Source organism: Tursiops truncatus, chromosome 16 (genome assembly GCF_011762595.2).
Source record: "Tursiops truncatus isolate mTurTru1 chromosome 16, mTurTru1.mat.Y, whole genome shotgun sequence".
NCBI lineage: Eukaryota > Metazoa > Chordata > Mammalia > Artiodactyla > Delphinidae > Tursiops > Tursiops truncatus.
The window spans coordinates 78,345,752-78,364,416 of NC_047049.1; the positions used below are offsets into that span (position 1 = coordinate 78,345,752).

The following is an 18,665-nucleotide window of genomic DNA, read 5'->3' on the forward strand; positions in this document are numbered from 1 at the left end:
GATCTAAATCCTGAAAGGATTTCTTTGATGGGGGAAGAGGAAAAGAGTTTTTCCATTTTATAAATGAGTAAATAATCTAGGATTAACTACTAGTACAAGGGTCAATGAGCACATAATGGTAAAGTCAGAAATAACTAGGTACAGTCAGCTGTCTGTATTTATGAATTCAACCAACCATGGGCTGAAAATATTCAGGGGAAAGATTCCAGAAAGTTCCAAAAAGCGAAACTTGAATTTGCCGTGCTCCAGCAACTATTTACATTGTATTTACAGCTATTTATATAGTATATACAAGGATACTGGGCTGAGCCTGGGTCTGCTACAGAAGGGAAGATGTGTAAAATTAAAACATACTCCTGGGAAATGCAAATACATTTTCACCTACTTATGAGCAATAATGGCTTATGTGGGAAAACCCATTTTCCTTAAAACTCCCCCAAAGATGTCCTAAAATGTTCAAAATAAACTAAAGCCTAATTCATAACTTTGGTTAAATGGTCTCTGCTGCTTCTGTCAGCTTAAAGCTCTAAATAAATGATGTTCCAGTGGTTATTTTTTTTTAATTCAGAATAACTGTACAGTGTTTGTTTTAATATTTGAGGAAACGTACTTACAGTTACACTATAACTCTCCCTTTGTTGCTTTGGATTATATGGTCAAAGTAACTGGCCTAATCACACTTCTTCTGTCCTAACTACTTGCTGAATGTGTCACAATATCTACATAGAATATACTGGGTTGGCCAAAAATTTCGTTCCGTTTTTGCCATACCATCTTATGGAAAAACCCAAATGAACTTTTGGCCAACCCAATATATGTGCATATATCCACATACAGTATCCACCTGTAATCCTTGTTGCTGTCACTTTTTTCCTGAGTTGCTTTTGTTTTCTGGCCTTGATCTTTTGTGTCTCTTTGAACTTTTCTTCCTGAGGTAGCTTTTATTTTTTAAAAATTGTGGTAAAATATACATAACAAAATTTACACGTTAACCATTTTTTTTTCTTTAGCATCTTTACTGCACTATAATTGCTTTACGGTGTTGTGTTAGTTTCTGCTGTATAACAGAGTGAATCAGCTGTATGTATATCCCCATATTCCCTCCCTCTTGCTTCTTCCTCTGACCCTCCTTATCCCACCCCCTAGGTGGTAGCAAAGCACTGAGCAGATCTCCCTGTGCTATGCGGCTGCTTCCCACTAGCTATCTGTTTTACATTTGGTAGTGTATATATGTCAATGTTACTCTCTCACTTTGTCCCGGCTTACCCTTCCCCCTCCCCGTGTCCTCAAGTCCATTCTCTACGTCTCCATCTTTATTCCTATCCTGCCCCTAGGTTCATCAGGACCTTTTTTTCTTTTAGATTCCACCTATATGTGTTAGCATACAGTATTTGGTTTTCTCTTTCTGACTTACTTCGCTCTCTATGACAGACTCTAGGTCCATCCACCTCACTACAAATAACTCAATTTCATTTCTTTTCATGGCTGAGTAATATTCCATCGTATATATGGGCCACATCTTCTTTAGCCATTCATCTGTCAATGGACACTTCCATGTCCTGGCTATTGTAAATAGTGCTGCAGTGAACATTGTAGTACATGACTCTTTTTGAATTATCGTTTTCTCAGGATATATGCCCAGTAGTGGGATTGCTGGGTCATATGGTAGTTCTATTTTTAATTTTTAAGGAACCTGCATACTGTTCTCCATAGAGGCTGTATCAATTTACATTCCCACCGACAGTGCAGAGGGTTCCCTTTTCTCCATATCCTCTCCAGCATTTATTGTTTGTAGATTTTTTGATGATGGCCATTCTGACCGGTGTGAGGTGATACCTTATTGTAGTTTTGATTTGCATTTCTCTAATGATTAGTGATGTTGAGCATCTTTTCATGTGTTTGTTGGCAATCTGTATATCTTCTTTGGAGAAATGTCTATTTAGTTCTTCTGCTCATTTTTGGATTAGGTTGTTGTTTTTTTGATATTGAACTGCACGAGTTGCTTGTATATTTTGGAGATTAATCCTTTGTCAGTTGCTTCATTTGAAAATATTTTCTCCCATTCTGAGGGTTGTCTTTTGGTCTTGTTTATGGTTTCCTTTGCTGTGCAAAAGCTTTGAAGTTTCGTTAGGTCCCATTTGTTGATTTTTGTTTTTATTTCCATTTCTCTAGGAGGTGGGTCAAAAAGGGTCTTGCTGTGATTTATGTCGTAGAGTGTTCTGCCTATGTTTTCCTCTAAGAGTTTTATAGTGTCTGGCCTTACATTTAGGTCTTTAATCCATTTTGAGTTTATTTTTGTGTATGGTGTTAGGAAGTGTTCTAATTTCATTCTTTTACATGTAGCTGTCCAGTTTTCCCAGCTGGAAGAGGCTGTCTTTTCTCCATTGTATACTCTTGCCTCCTTTATCAAAGATAAGGTGACCATATGTGCATGGGTGTATCTCTGGGCTTTCTGACCTGTTCCATTGATCTCTATTTCTGTTTTTTGTGCCAGTACCATACTGTCTTGATTACTGTAGCTTTGTAGTATAGTCTGAAGTCTGGGATCCTGATTCCTCCAGCTCCGTTTTTCTTTCTCAAGATTGCTTTGGCTATTCAAGGTCTTTTGTATTTCCATACAAATTGTGCAGTTTTTTTGTTCGAGTTCTGTGAAAAATTCCATTGGTGTTTTGATAGGGATTGCGTTGAATCTGTAGATTGCTTTGGATGGTATAGTCATTTTCACTATGTTGATTCTTCCAATCCAAGAACATGGTATATCTCTCCATCTGTTTGTGTCATCTTTAATTTTTTTCATCAGTGTCTTATAGTTTTCTGCATACAGATCTTTTGTCTCCTTAGATAGGTTTATTCCTAGGTATTTTCTTTTTGTTGCAGTGGTAAATGGGAGTGTCTGTACTAGAGGATTAAATTATACACCTTTAATGGGTGAATTGTAAGATATGTGATTTATAGCTCCATAATTTATTGACCGTATTTATGTGGATCTGTTTCTGGATTCTTTTGATCTGTATTTTTAGCCCTTTGCCAATACTGTACTGTTTTGGTTACTGTAGATTTACAGTAAGTCCCTAAATAGATATTGTGATTCTTTCAAATTTATTCTTCTTTGTCAAAAATATTTCTAGCTATTCTAGCTCCTTTGCCTTTCAATATAAACTTTATAATCAGTTTGTTTGCATTTACCAAAAAAAAAAAAATCCTGCTGGAATTGGTTGGAATTGCATTAAGTCTGCAGATCAGTTTTTTTAGGATTGCTTGCTTTATTATATTGAGGCTTCTAATTCATGAATATGGTACGTCTCTTGATTTATTTAGGCTGTCTTTTATTTCTTTCATCAGAGTTTTTTAGCTCTCAGCATATAGATCCTGTGCAGGTTTTGTTAGATTTATATCTTTGGGAGGAAGATTATTGTAAATGATATATTTTAAAATGTTTTGGCTTTCAATTGTGCATTGCTAGTATACAGAAATGTGATTGATTTTTGTGTGTTGACCTTGTATCCTGTAACCTTGCTGAAGCACTTATTAGTTGTAGCAGTTTTTTCAATAGGTCCTTGGGACTTTTTGGTAGACAGTGGTGTCATTTGTGAATGAGGACAGTTGTATTTGTAGAGTTGTGCGTAGTGCTCCCTTATGCTTTAAATGCCTGCAGGATCTGGGGTCTGATATAATTCCTTTGTAACTCCTGATAGTGGCAGTGCTCTCTCTCTGTCTCTCTAAGACTGGCTAGTGGTTTATCAATTTGATTGACCTTTTCAAGGAACGAACTTTTGGTTTCATTGAATTTTCTCTGTTGATTTTTCTCTTTTCAATTTCATTGATTTCTGGGTTTTTATGTTTACGTCTGTGCTTACTTTTGGTTTATTTTGCCTTGTTATTGACATTTAGGTGGAAGCTTAGGTCACTGATTTTAGATCTGTCTTCTTTTTTAAAATGACATTTAGATTTTCTTAAGTTTTGTTGTAACTGCATCCCACAAATTTTGGTATATTGTATTTTCAGTTAAGAATATATTTTTTTGGAGACTTTTCTCTTTTACCCGTGAATTATTTGCAAATGTATTTGGAGATTTTTCTGTTGTCTTTCTGTTATTGCTTTTTCTTTTTTTTTTGGCGGTACGCGGGCCTCTCACTGTTGTGGCCTCTCCCGTTGCGGAGCGCAGGCTCAGCGACCATGGCTCACGGGCCCAGCCGCTCCACAGCATGTGGGATCTTCCCAGACCGGGGCACGAACCCGCGTCCCCTGCATCGGCAGGTGGACTCTCAACCACTGCGCCACCAGGGAAGCCCTCTGTTATTGCTTTTTAATTTAATTCTGTTCTAGTCAAAAGAGCATACTTTGTACAATTTCAACTTTTAAAAAATTGTTAAGGTTTCTTTAATGATCTAGGTATGGTTTATTTTGGTGACTATTCCATGTACACTTGAAAAGAGTGTGTGTTCTGCTGTCGTTGGGGGGAGTGTTCTATAAATGTCAGTTGTATTCAAGAGCTTCGTGGTGTTTTTCAGGTTTGTATTCTTTGTGATTTTAGGATGGTTGAACCCCACTATAATTATGGACTAATCTCTTACTCTAGGGATTATAATGTACATACTTTTTACAGTCAGCTTAGAATTAATATTTTGCCACTTAAAATTAACATAGAAATGTTACTACCTTATGGGTCCCTTAACCTCCTCCCCCCCATTTATTACAGATATCTTACATTTACTCTTGTTGAAAATCCTACTGGACAATGTTGTGTTTTTTGCTGTCAACCATCAAACACATTTTAAAGACTCAAGAGAAGAGTCTGTTGTATTTACTAAGATATTCACAGTTTCTTTTGCTCTTTCATCCCTGCCGTTCCATGTTTTCCTGTGGCGTTGTATACCGTTTGTTCGAAAAATGTCTTTTAATATTGCTTTTGTAGCAAGTTTCTTGGCAATGAATTCTCATGGTTTCCCTTCCTCTGAGAATGTCTTGATTTTGCCTTCTGAGTAATATTTTTGTTGGATATAAAATTCTGGTCTGATGGGTCTTTCCTTTCAGCAATTTAAAAGTGTTCCATTTGCTTCTGGCCTCCATGGTTTCTCAGTAGAACTCTGTAGTCCTTCACATTGTTTTTCCCCCCAGGTAATAAGTTGTTTCTCTGTGCTTTCAAGATTGTTTCTTCATTTTCGGTTGTCAGCAGTTTGGCTATACCGTGTCTGATTGCATATTTTATTGATTTGTTTTCAAGCCCACTGATTCTTTTCTCTTGCCTCTCCTTTCTATTAAACCCATCCAGTTGAGTTTTTAAATTTTCAGTTATTGTACGTTCAGTGATAAAAATCTCTGTTTGGTTTTTGTGTATATCTTCTCTTGCTTTCTTGAGACTTTCTGGTTTTCCATTTGTTTCAAGAGTGTGTGTTGATTGATTGTTGAAGCATTTTTTAATAGCTGCTTTAAAGTCTTGGTCAGGTTATTCTTAAATCACCATCATCTTGGTGTTTTCATTCGTAGATTCTTTTCCCATGTGAGATAGGGAATAGCTCACGCTTCATATACCCAGTTATTTTCGATTGTATCCTAGATATTTTGAATATTGTGTTGTGAGACCCTGGATCTTGGTCAGATCCTGAGACAGTGTTGATATTTTTGTGTAGCAGACAGTCAGCCTGGCTTGGTTTAGGCCTCAATTCCTGAAGTTCCGGCTTTTGTGGGTGCTGGTTCCACAGTTTTGTTTTCATGTCCTTTGCAATGCTATCTTGACCTGTGCCCCATGTGTTCCATCTGATGGTCAGGCTGGGACCTGTCCAGTTGTCTGTTAGCTCCGTTCTGAAAGTCTTCGACGTGCTGAATAGTATCACATCCAGGCCTAGCAGTTCAGGGGTGAGCCCAGCACTTGCCGGGGCCATTTTCCTGAGCGCCTCCCTCTCTGGACTCTCCTAAGCGCTCACCGTCCGGTTCTCTGAGATTCTCCTTTTTCATTCCCTGACCAGAAGGTGGGCGCCCAGTCTGCTGCCCGCTTTCTTGACTGCTCTGCCACCTGGGTCCAGTGTGTAGGAGGACAGGCGCAAACTCACCGCTGTTCAGGGTTACTTCTTTCTGAATCCATCTGCTGCTTTGTGCCTTTCAGAGTCTTCAAACAGCTGTTTTGAGTATTCCCTCCAGGTTTTGTAGCTGAATTCAGCGAGAGAGGACAGTGTGTCTTTGTTGCATCTTATCCAGAACTAAAACGCCTAAACGATTTTTAAGATTAATTGTAGAGGTCCCCATGGTATCAATGACTATTCTATTGTTAGAATTCATTTTTGGTAAGTGATTCATGTCTATGCTTAACATAGGTGAGCTTTTACTAGACCGCCGGGTGTACTTTGTACCAAATAAACTTATTTCTCTCCTTTTAGTTGCGCATACAGACGAGGTGTTTCCTCTCCTTCAGAACTTTGTCATGTCTACCACGGAGAGTGTTTCGGAATTTATTCTCAGAAGACTTACTATGAAGGAACTAAGTAGGGTATGTATGTATGGGAGTAACTTTTCAGTCTTTTCATCAATATTTTGAGTGAGTACTGACTGGCAGGCACTGTATTAAGTTGAAAATTAACGTGATAGTTTCTCAAAAAGCGGCCTTTGGGAGCAGAAAAAGATATAAGCTTTCGGGCTTCCCTGGTGGCGCAGTGGTTGAGAGTCCGCCTGCCGATGCAGGGGACGCAGGCTCGTGCCCTGGTCCGGGAAGATCCCACACGCCGCAGAGCGGCTGGGCCCTGCACGTCCGGAGCCTGTGCTCCGCAACGGGAGAGGCTGGGCGGTGAGAGGCCCGCGTACCGAAAAAAAAAAAAAAAAAAAAAAAGGGAAAGGTTAATGTGATTTTATCCTTCAGATGGAAAGATTTTTTAAAGTAAACTCATTATATAATAGTTTAAAATTATTTTGAAAAATCCACTCTTTCATACATTAGGTATTAGAATTCCCAATTAAGCACATTTGTTTGGTAGCTTATTAGAGTTTAATAAAAATCTCTTCCCCCATTTTCCTTCCCCTCAGCAGTGTGACGGTCAGTATCTAACAACTGGCTCTTGGGGGAAAAGCCCTGATTTGTAGTGTTTATTCGTTCCTGTGGTTGATTTCAAGCTGCCCGCACGGGGCCATGAATCAGGGAGAGATGAACCGTCCCCCTCACTTCACAGAGGAAACAGCAGCCTCGGCCGGCGTCGCCCCCGCTTCAGACTGCCCGGTGTCTGCCTCACCCACCCCTGAATCCATCCTCCCTGCCTTCCCTCCCTGACAGGAGAGGAAGGTGGTCTGGACCTCATCCCCTCCCATTTGCTCAGCGACTTTACCCTGTTGGTCAGCCTCTCTCTTTCTTGTATTTCTCACCTCTCCTTTCCTCCTGGATTCTTTCCGTGAGGAAAGAGAGAGGCTGATTAACAGGGTAAAGTAAGGGGTAAGGGTCCCTCATCTAACAAGGACCCGCTCAGTTCCGCGTTCCTTCTGGTGCCCTGTTTCCTTCCCTTTGTGAGCTGGTCTGTAAACAGACCCCTCAGCTCCTGTGAGTAGAAGTGGCTCCTTTGTCCTGCACCTGGCGATGCTTTTCAGACCACGTTTCTCTTGACCCCCTCAGCCCCAGTGGACACTGTTGACGCCTCCGCCTTGAGACGCTGGCGTTTATGACATCATCCTCCTGCTGTTTCCCCTCCCTCTGGCCGTTACTCCCACGAATGTCCATTCTCTGCGGCGTAGCCTTGGAAGTCAGAGTTTCTCAGGTTGGCCCGGGCCCCTCCTTTTCTCATTCTCTCCCGTCTAGGTGACCTCACCGGCATCCCCAGCTTTAGTTATGCCAGGGCCCGTCACATTGCTTTCTACCTCAGACTGACCTTCTGAGGTGAACGCCCATTCAGCGAGTTGCTGTTTGACAACTCAGGTTGAATTTCCCCCATATACGCTGTTTAAAACTGAACTCCTTATCGTTCCTGCAGGAGGTTATCCGCCTTCCCCCGCCCCAGGTTCCCTTCTCAGTGGATGTACATGATCCAGCCGGTTTCTTCAAGCCTAAAACTTGGGAATCCTGGCAGCTTTATCCCTCACTCTCACCCCCTGTGTTCAGTCTTGGCACCAAGCCCTGGCGTTGTTTCCTTCTCTCTGCGTTGTATCCTAGAGCTCGGCAAAGCGCCTGGCATCTAAGCGTTGCTCGGTAAAAACTGCTACACTGAATGAATTCTGTGCTTCCTGTGTGCCACGGAAGCCTGAGGATAGAGGGATTGGCACAGCGATAATAAGCAAGGCTGCCACTCAGGGCCAGTTCCTTCAGAATGCTTTCTCTCTTAATTCTTCCAACAAAAACCCTGTGACGGAGAGATACTACCCTCCCCATTTTACGGGTAAGGAATCTGAGGCCCAAAGAGGTTAGGTCTCTTGCAGTAGGTCACAGCTGGTGATGACAGAGCTGGACCGAACCCAGTCTGCCTGTGTCTGTGAGTCGAGAAGCCCTGCCTTTAATTCTGTCCCCTTCCCTGCCCCCCATCCAGCTTACTAGCTCTGATATGCCGGGTAAGTTGTTTAACCTCTCTGAACTTCGGAAAGTGGGACAGTGACCATTCCTCGTGAGAATGGAGTATTACAACTGCCTGAAGCAAAGGAAGTGGCAGTGGCAGTTGCTATACTTGTTACTGTGATTATTTATGATGTGTTAGCCTGGGATGCAAGAATTGGTAGAACATAGTTTCTGCCTTCCAGGGTCTCATAATCAAGGTGGGGAGCCAGCCGAGTAAGTCGCGCTGATTGCAGAGTCACCGTCTAAGCACAGAGGAGGACGTGCTTAGCTCTGCCTGGGGAGTTGATGGAAGGCTTCCTGGAAGAGATGACTTCTCCTCTCATCAGTGTCGTCTTTCAGTACTTTTAGATAAACTAATTTATTTCCTGCCTAAACTCTCATAGCTTTGTGAAAATCATGAACCTTGCTTGTTAAGTGTTTTATTGTTTCTCTTAGGTTTCAGATCTGGAACGTTGCCATTTGTACCTGATGGTATTAACTGAACTTATAAATCTCCACTTGAAGGTTGGATGGAAAAGAGGCAACCCTATTTGGAGAGTTATTTCTCCTTTGAAGAACGCATCCATTCGGCATCTTCAAGAGATGGACCGTGGACAGGTAATCCTCTTTGCTTCAAGGCTTGTAATTATGTTGAGTAAGGCATACACAGAATACATATTTGACTGTTGGACAATATTTTGATACATAAAAAGCATCTGCTGAAATTTAATTTTGAAAACAATATCCCTCGTTCATCATATTTGATGAAGATTGGGATTCCTGTCGTAATATTAGGTACATAATAAAGGTGTGGTGACTGCAATCGTAAAATCGTTTAGATACAGATAGTGGATATTCACTAGGTCTTTTGCCTGGGTACCAGTAAGGGACATTTTGATGTGTCCAAATTCACCAGTCCAGTGTCCAGAGCCTCCATGCTTGGATTTCTACCTCATTTTCTAGCCCAGTTCACAGCATCTCCCCTTCCTTTCCACAGAGCCCCCTATGCTGCAGTCACGCTAGGCCACCATAGGGAGCTTCACAGATCACAGCACATGCCATATCCTGCCTCATCTGGGCTTTCATCGTGTCTCGTCCTTCCACTGAGAACGCCCTCCCCTCAACATACACTTGTCAGTATCTGGTGCATCCTTTTCGTCCCAGCTCAAGTTACATTTTCTCTTAAATGAAATTTGATCAGTGTCTCATTCTTTTCTTCATTTACCTGTTGCTCTTTATGCCTCCATTTTTGTGTTTTTTTCCATCTTACTTGTTTTTGGAATAATTTATGTATATATGTCTTCTCCACTAGATTTCAGTACCTAGAGGCATTTCTGAAACATGATATAATAAGGCATAGTGGTTATGAGCACAGGCTTTGGAGTTAGACTTCCTGGTTCTGAATCCTGGCTTTATCTTTACTGGCTGTGTGACCTTGGGGAACTTACTTAACCTCTCTGTGCTTCATTTACTGCACCTGCGAAATAAGGGTTATAAGGTTGATGTGAGAATTAAAGCAAGCTCATGCATGGTGAACCTTTAGAACAGCACCTGGCACATAGAGAGTCCTCAGTAAATGTTCGCTGTTTTCCCTTAACACACACGGTAAGGGTTTTAAAAACTTGAGCTGAATCCTAGTCTAGTCTGGGCTGCTAATTAAAATAGCTACTTGATTGCTTTAATAATCTGATTTTTAAAGTAGTTTTCGAGAACCGTATTAAAAGAAAATTATAAGGAGAACTGATGAATATTTCAGCATCCTGTCTACCGCATATTAGCGGATTAGCGTTACAAAAAGACACTGTGAGTTTTGAATGTAGACCAGAATTGTGAACCATACCACAGTGATTTTTAAAGACTGGCTTACTCTCTTTACTAATTCACTGAATTCCTTTAAGGTTAATAGGGAACGTATTGGCTCAAAAGTAGCCCTGAATTTTATTTCCTGTATTGGCAGTGTTGCTAAGTAACATTCATCTGCAGAGATACTTGATTTTCTGTGGTGGTGGTGAGGGAAGGTATGAAATCAGTAGTAGAAGGTTCCTTTCTGGAGAGATGTTACTGGTGGGCGGTATTTGGGAGAACTGCTTTGGTCTCTCAGGGAAGTATTTTCCCTATCTAGGTCCTTACCTGCACTCCTGGCTCCTTGGTTGAGATTATTGACTTTCTCTCTGTAAGAACAAAGCCAGGCTGTCTTGGTTTCCTCCTTTCTGCTGCTCCCTGTAGAGTTCCAAGTGCTTTACGTGAAATAACCGATTTGTTTAACCTTCACAATAATCCTGTGAAGTAGATTCTGTTACTGTCCCCATCTTACAGACGAGTAAACCAGGGTGTAGTGTGTCCACAGTCAGCTGGTGGTAAGTGCAGAGCCAGGGTCCAGACCCAGGCCACGTGGTTCGAGTCCAGCCCTTAACTGCTGTGCTGTGTCGTCAGAAGCAGCGTGCAGCCGACTGAAGGAGGTGTTTATAGATACGCCAGGAGTCTTTTTTTTTTTTTAAGTCTACTTTAGCCAAACAGCTGAAATAAGACTCACCCATAGGAACTTTGTGTCCAAGTTGTCTTGTAGTCTGAATCGCTGAATTTTTATTGCCACTTTGTTTGCCACCAGTCTGTACAGAAATGGTAAAGAGTGACGTACATTGGATTTCCTTTTATTTCCTCTGATATTCAGTAGCAGGCACAAAGAGGGGAAGGAGGGCGTGAGATTCCCATAGACTGGGAGCTCAGGTCCTTATTGGTTAGGATTTGCTTACGTTCAATAAAAGATTGTCCCATTTGCTCCCCAGGAACCGACACTGGGTAGACAGATTCAGAGAGTCGTTAGTATGGCTGCCTTGGCCATGGTGTGTGAGGCCATTGACCAGAAGCCAGAGCTACAGCTGGACTCTCGGGATGCGGGAGCCACGGAAAGGTTCCTCTCCTCTCTCCAGCTCAATCAGACGCTGCAGAAGCCCCACGCAGAGGAGGACAGCAGGTGTGTTCACCCCTTGGAGAGAAGCATATACGTGAAAGGCATCTTTTTTGCTCGTGTTTAAAAATCCATTTTTGTTTGAGTCATTGAGATAATTAGTGACTGCTCAACCTTACGTAGAGGGTCATGGAAGCTTCGAGATGAGGCTTCATTCAGGATAACATATCATCAAATTATTCATCCCTGTTACTGGAAACCCATTAACTTTTCTGCATTTAGTTTTCAGTGAATCATTTAAAGTGAGTGCAAGTACCTACTTTCAGTGTAGTTAGGAAATTGAGGTTTGTGTTGTTTCCTTGTTTATTGGTAGACAGGATATTTAATAATGACTGTTTAATTTCTCCCCTTGTAAGGGTAGTGTACTACCACACGCAAAAGAGATTGAGACAGACTCCAAGAAGGATGGGGTAGTGACTTTATTTTTTGTCTCAGTTTTTTTGAAGAGTCATCATCTTCCCAAGGATGGGGGAAGATAGTTGCACAATATATTCACGATCAGTGGGTCTGCCTCTCTTTCTTGTTGAAAAAATATCACACCCTTATACCAGCCTCAGAGGACGAAATTCTGGAACCCATTCTACCTGCTGTTCAAATGCCAATAAGGACTTTGCAGTCGGCACTAGAAGCCCTCACAATTCTTCCTTCTGATCAAGTTTTACCTGTGTTCCACTGCATGAAAATTTTGGTTCCCAAGGTAAGATACAGTGAGACCGGAATTAAAGAATAACCATAAGAACAGACCATCCGTTTCTGAAATGGTGATAATTATGTATTTCTTTTTTTTTTTTCCCTACCAGCTTCTGACCTCCTCTGAATCTCTCTGCATAGTGTCTTTTGACATGGCTTGGAAAATCATAGCTTCTTTAAGCAACACTCAGCTGATATTCTGGTCTAACTTAAAAGCTTTTGTTCAGTTTGTTTTTGATCCCAAAGTTCTTACCATTGCTGCCAAAATCAAGGGCCAGGCATATTTCAAAATCAAAGAGGTAACTTTTTTTAAAATTGGGATTAAAAAACGTGTAACATAAGATGTGGCATCTTAACCATTTTTAAGTGTACTGTTCAGTAGTGTTAACTATATTTACATAATTGTGAAAGACCCCCAGAACTTTTTCATCTTGTGGAACTGAAGCTCTGTCCCCATTAAGCATCTCCCCTTTCCCCACCCCACCTTCCAGCCCCTGGCAAGCACCGTTCTGCTTTATTTCTGTGAATCTGATGATTTTAGAAGAAAGAGGGAACTTTTTGTTTTCATTTTAATTTGTGTGACCTGTAGCACATGAAGAAGAAGAGAGTTATATTTGTAATTACACATTAGATTCGTTGTTATTTATTTATTCAGTCAGTCAATATTTTGAACCTTCTTCAGTGTCATGAGTAAGAACAAAATCTGCTAGATGTAAAGAAGCAGGTGCACAGCGGTAGCCCATGAACCACACCTGCCTTACAAACATATTTGGTTCATATAATCAAATTAAAATCTTTTGAATTAGTTGCCAGCTTTTAAGGATTGGGAACTTTGCATGAAAATCTGTATTTCCTCTTCTCTTAGAAAATTGTATGATCTGGTAACGCTGGTCATTCCTACGTGACAGCAGTGTCCCGGCGGTCACTGGTCCCTGGCCCGTCCAGGTGGGGCACACCCTTTCTGTTGCTCCAGTCCAGACCGTGGCTTGATTTCTCCTGGACCCTGAGGGCAAACGTCACGTGCCATTTGTCAGTGCCTCTGTGCGGTTGCTTTTCTTGTTCAAGGAAATATTTCTCTGGATATAACCTATCCAAAGGTCTTTCTGGTTTCTGGAGGCATTTGTGTTTACAGTCACTGAGACGTAGTAGGGAACATAAGGTGATGGAATTACATCATGCCTCAGATTCACATACACTCCTTATCCAAAGGGGAAGATGGAAAATAAATCCATTTATTACCCTGCCGTCTCTGCGTCCTTTCCTGACCCGCGGTACACACTGAGAGAGGGGGGCCTCTTTTGTGTTGAGGAAAGGGAGGCCCCTGGCAAGTGCAAAGAAAACTGAAAATGTCAAGGGTGAGGCGTTTTTCCTCCCTTTCATTCCCTATCACTGTGGGCAGTTGTTCCTCTGGGATAGTTCCGGGTGAATATCGGTATCAGTAAAATTTTATTTATTTTTAGTATTAAGAAATGAAAACTTAGCATTCTGTGATTGGTTCGCATCGTGCAAACAGGGAAGAGTTTTTAATTTTTTAGACTCTATTTATGGTTATGTTGAAACTATCATTTGAAGGCATTCAAGTAACAGTTTTTAGCAACATGAATTTTTTTTTCTCTTTTTTGAAAAAACTTAATTGGTCAAAGGATAAAGGAACTATTGTATTTCATTCCAGATTATGTACAGGATAATTGAAATGTCTGCTATAAAAACTGGAGTCTTCAATATATTGATCAGTTATTGCTGCAAATCTTGGATCGTTTCTGCTTCAAATGTGTCTTTATCTACTGCTAAAAATTACAGCGAACTTGTCCTTGAGGCGTGTATATTTGGAACGGTGTTTCGGCGTGATCAAAGGTAAAAGATGCCATTATTTCAGCCTCACGTAACTTATATTAAGTGTCTATTTGGGTAGAATTGTATCTTTATTTTAAGGCTTTCAGTTAGAAGAATATTGATTAATTTTTAATTTGGGACTTTAATTTTTTTCTTCTAAAACTTGTTGTTCTTTGTCACATGTGTTTTATGGAAAGACTTATTCAGGATGTACAGACCTTCATAGAAAATCTTGGGCATGAGTGTGCAGCGAACACAGTTATTGAAAAGTAAGTATGGTGGGTCCTCCATATCTTGATATAAATGCGGCATTCAAAACATAACATCATATGAGAAACATTCTGTATAAGATATTGCATGAGCCTTCCAAATTGTGTTAGAAATTATATTGCCTTGCTAATATATTTTCTTCAGATCTGTCACTATTTACTGAAATATGATAAACTTTAAAAAACTTTAGTGTGGGGCTTCCCTGGTGGCGCAGTGGTTGAGAGTCCGCCTGCCGATGCAGGGGACACGGGTTCATGCCACGGTCCGGGAGGATCCCACATGCCGCGGAGCGGCTGGGCCCGTGAGCCATGGCCGCTGAGCCTGCGCGTCCGGAGCCTGTGCTCCGCAACGGGAGAGGCCACAGCAGTGAGAGGCCTGCGTACCACCAAAAAAAAAAAAAAAATTTAGTGCCAACTCCAGCATAAATAAGGACATAACTGTGGGGAATATGCAATCCCTATCCCTCTTCTTTATTTGGGTGGAGGGGTGATCATCAGTGCACATAGTTTTTTTTTTTTTTGGCTAAAATCCACTATTTAACAAGTCACTATGCTCACGCAAAAATAAAATTACTGTTGGAATAAGCCCTAAAGTTTTGATGTCTGGGATAAGCCTATTCTTATCTAACCGCTGAAATAATTTTTTTGGAGCTTTTTTAAAAGTTTTTATTTTCTCACATAATTTTCAAAACTTTGTGCATAAGTGTTTATGAAGAAGATAATAAATTGTGTTGTCATGATTCACTTTGATTTTAGAGTTTAGGACAACAAATGACAGTTGTGTACAGTTACCACAAAGTTTATTATTCGAAGAGTCATAGCTATGTTTTAAATCTGCCACTCTTCATTAAATATATACATTTTTCCTTGTTAATTATTTTAATTTTTTGTTTTCTTGGCTGGTTATAGTATAACAATAAGTGACATTTATTTAGTTGACGTTTCCAGAATATTTTGATTTCTACTAGACAGATATTGTTAAATTAAAATGACATTTATTCACATTATAGTCATTTTAATGAACCTGGAAATAATGAACAATTTCAGTGAATTTATTTTTCCCCATTTGGATACTGAAAATGCTGGGATGCTCAGCACATACAGTGAGTGCTCTCTGAGTTTGCCCTTCGCTTAGAGACGTGCACTTAGAGTGCACGGTGACGACAGCATCGAGGTGTTGGTGTGTGTTCTTGCCCCTGAGCAGGAGGTGTCTGTGGTCCTCTTCCAGGAACAGTGTCATGAGCTGTGATCTGTTTTGTCCACAGATAAGGTATTATTGACCCAGTATCAGTAGCGTGTGCCTTGTTTTTCCAGAAGTCTGGGTGAATTTGTGCTCATTCAGACTTTGTGTACAGGATCTCCTGTTGATGTATTCGTTACCGTCCACTGTCTATCCTGATTTAAAATGCATTGTCAGGGGAGGGGGAAGGGTGAGCTGGGACAAAGCGAGAGAGTGGCATAGACACATATACACTACCAAACGTAAAATAGATAGCTAGTGGGAAGCAGCCGCATAGCACAGGGAGATCAGCTGGGTTCTTTGTGACCACCTAGAGGGGTGGGATAGGGAGGTTGGGAGGGAGACGCAAGAGGGAGGGGATATGGGAACATATGTATATGTATAACTGATTCACTTTGTTATAAAGCAGAAACTAACACACCACTGTAAAGCAGTTATACTCCAATAAAGATGTAAAAACATAATAATAAAATGCATTGTCATTAAATATGAAGCTCCTTAATTTTAGAAAACTTTGGAAGGTTTTGATATTTTGAAATTAATATCTAATGTATTTTTTAATTTTGAAAATGTATTAACATAACTATCATTTTATATTTTTTAGTACTAAAAGAGAGGACCATTACGTGAGAATTTGTGCTGTCAAATTCCTGTGTTTATTAGATGACTCAAATATGTCTCATAAGTTGTTTATGGAAGATCTTGCAATCAAGCTATTAGAAAAAGTAAATACGCTTTATTTTACCTTAAAGTATCTTGACTTAGCAGTTCAAGCACTCGCAGTGACGTACCAGAAGTAAACCCGCCAGTTGGCTGAAGTTAGACAGCACAGGCCGTGAAAGCCGGGGAGAGCGCTGCTAACGTAGGAGGACTCTGTGCTGCCGTTGCCTTGTGTCTGGTGACGGCACTGTCCGTTTACTGAGGTGCCCCCGTCTCAGTGGTGTTTATATCAAATTGCAGATTCCATTATTCCAAACTTAACGCCATCAAGGGGCATTGTATTCCCTTGCTAATATATATTCTTCAGATCTGTCACTATTTACTAAAATACGATAAACTTAAAAAAACTTTTAGTGCAAAGTCCACCCCTGTAACCCCATGTCTCCCCCTTAACTGGGCACAAGGAAGGAGAAGTATATTTTCAGGTACTTTTTTTACTACGTAAATTTGTATGGTTCCTTTTCTAATTTTAAAAGCAGATACGTTTAGACTTCCTGGTGGCCCAGTGGTTAAGACTCCACGCTTCCAATGCGGGGGGGGGGGGGGGGGGGGGGGGCATGGGTTCGATCCCTGGTCAGGCAACTAAGATCCCACATGCTGCACGGCGTGGCCCAGAAATAAAAATAAATAATTAAGTAAGAATAATAAAACTTTTTTTTAAAAAAAAGATAAGTTAAACAAAAGAACGAAATTCATTGTTTTGAAAGGAAACTTGGGAAAAGTATCATAAGAAAGTGTCTTTCTTATCCTTCTGCCTTTCAGAGTATAACAGGCTCCTATGCCCAGTTTATACTTTTTAAACTTGAAGTTGTCACTGATTTTATTTTCATTAATCACGAATTCAGTAGGTAATTTAATATTGGTCCCACCCTCTCCCCCTCCAAGGACGAATTGGTGTCCAAGTCAAGAACTCGATACTATGTGAACTCTCAACAACACAGAGTGAAAAACCGAATATGGCAGACTCTGCTTGTACTTTTCCCCAGATTCGATCAGGTATGACATTTATTCCATTCGTACCTTTAAGCATAATGTTTTCATATGAATAAACTATGTAGTAGAAATTGTCATGTGCTACTTTAAAATTGAGAAAGTCGTCTGCTTAAAATTTATACTTTAGTTCTTAAAATTGAAGTTTATTCAGAAGTTTTTTTAATAGAATACTAAGGCAATTAGGTGTTGTAGAAATAAATTGGAAACTGATTTACATGGCCCCATTTAATATATTTTTCCCCTCAGTATTTTATTGTCATATTTTAGCTGTTTAAAGACTCATATGCCACGATAAAACTTTAAGCTGTTTTTTTAATAGTGACTATTTCTTAATTAAAATTAGTAACCATTTTCAAAGTTGATAAGGAGTAGATTTTAATTTTTCCCACCACAGAAGAGAAATCACTATGGGACATGATAGAGACTAGTGCTGCTAAGGTGGTAGTCATAATGCGACATATAAATGTATCATCACAAAGTGAGAGAGTGGCACTGAGATATATACACTATCAAACGTAAAATAGATAGCTAGTGGGAAGAAGCTGCATAGCACAGGGAGATCAGCTCGGTGCTTTGTGACCACCTAGAGGGGTGGGATAGGGAGGGTGGGAGGGAGGGAGACGCAAGAGGGAAGAGATGTGGGGACATAGGTATATGTATATGTATAGCTGATTCACTTTGTTATAAAGCAGAAACTAACACACCAATGTAAAGCAATTATACTCCAATAAAGATGTTTAAAAAATAAATAAATTATCATCACATCATGTTGTACACCTAAACTTATACATTATATGTCAGTGCTATCTCAATAAAAATACATTTTTTAAAATTAATAACCATAACAGTTTAATTTGTGTGCTTTATTTTTCTCAGAATTTCTTGAATAGAATTACTGACAAGATTTTCCAGGCTGGTTTCATCAATAATCAAGCGTCCATAAAATATTTTATAGAATGGATTATTATACTGATTCTTCATAAATTCCCTCAATTTCTTCCGAAGTTCTGGGACTGTTTTTCTTACGTAAGTAAAGGAGGTTTTTCATAATTTTTTTTAATGAAGAAAAGATCTTAGCTATGCTGGGAGATTGTTTCACTTTAATAGTTTTCTGGCTGTCAGTTGCCCTGCCCCTGGTGTACCGACACCCTAAATTGTGTTTTGCAGGATTTGAATTAATTTAGACAGAGACAGAAAGCCCTGGCGTTTATCTTGAGTATAGCAGAATTTTTATTTGAGAGTTCTTCTGTTCCAACAAAACAAAGATGGAAAAGGTTTCTGTTGTTAAGGAGTAAGGGAAATAGGCGCCTTCTATGTTTTTATTTACCAAGCAAAGTCTTTGTTTGATCTTAGAGATAAGAATGCTGAGGAATTGGGCACTTCCCTGGTGGTCCAGTGGTTAAGACTCCGTGCTTCCAATGCAGGGGTGCAGGTTCGATCCCTGGTTGGGGA

The 18,665-nt window shown here is 40.2% G+C and overlaps 1 protein-coding gene across 1 annotated transcript in view; it reads left to right on the forward strand.

The window, feature by feature from the left end:
* Positions 1 to 18,665, forward strand: part of TARBP1 (tRNA guanosine 2 -O-methyltransferase TARBP1) — a 61,879-nt gene that overhangs the window by 30,799 nt on the left and 12,415 nt on the right. Inside the window, exons 13-22 of the mRNA XM_019941547.3 lie at positions 6,375 to 6,484; positions 8,957 to 9,118; positions 11,287 to 11,474; positions 11,904 to 12,165; positions 12,269 to 12,457; positions 13,831 to 14,012; positions 14,189 to 14,260; positions 16,105 to 16,225; positions 17,106 to 17,216; positions 18,090 to 18,239. Of these exons, the coding sequence (XP_019797106.2) occupies positions 6,375 to 6,484; positions 8,957 to 9,118; positions 11,287 to 11,474; positions 11,904 to 12,165; positions 12,269 to 12,457; positions 13,831 to 14,012; positions 14,189 to 14,260; positions 16,105 to 16,225; positions 17,106 to 17,216; positions 18,090 to 18,239 (1,547 nt within the window). The remainder of the gene's footprint in view (positions 1 to 6,374; positions 6,485 to 8,956; positions 9,119 to 11,286; positions 11,475 to 11,903; positions 12,166 to 12,268; positions 12,458 to 13,830; positions 14,013 to 14,188; positions 14,261 to 16,104; positions 16,226 to 17,105; positions 17,217 to 18,089; positions 18,240 to 18,665) is intronic.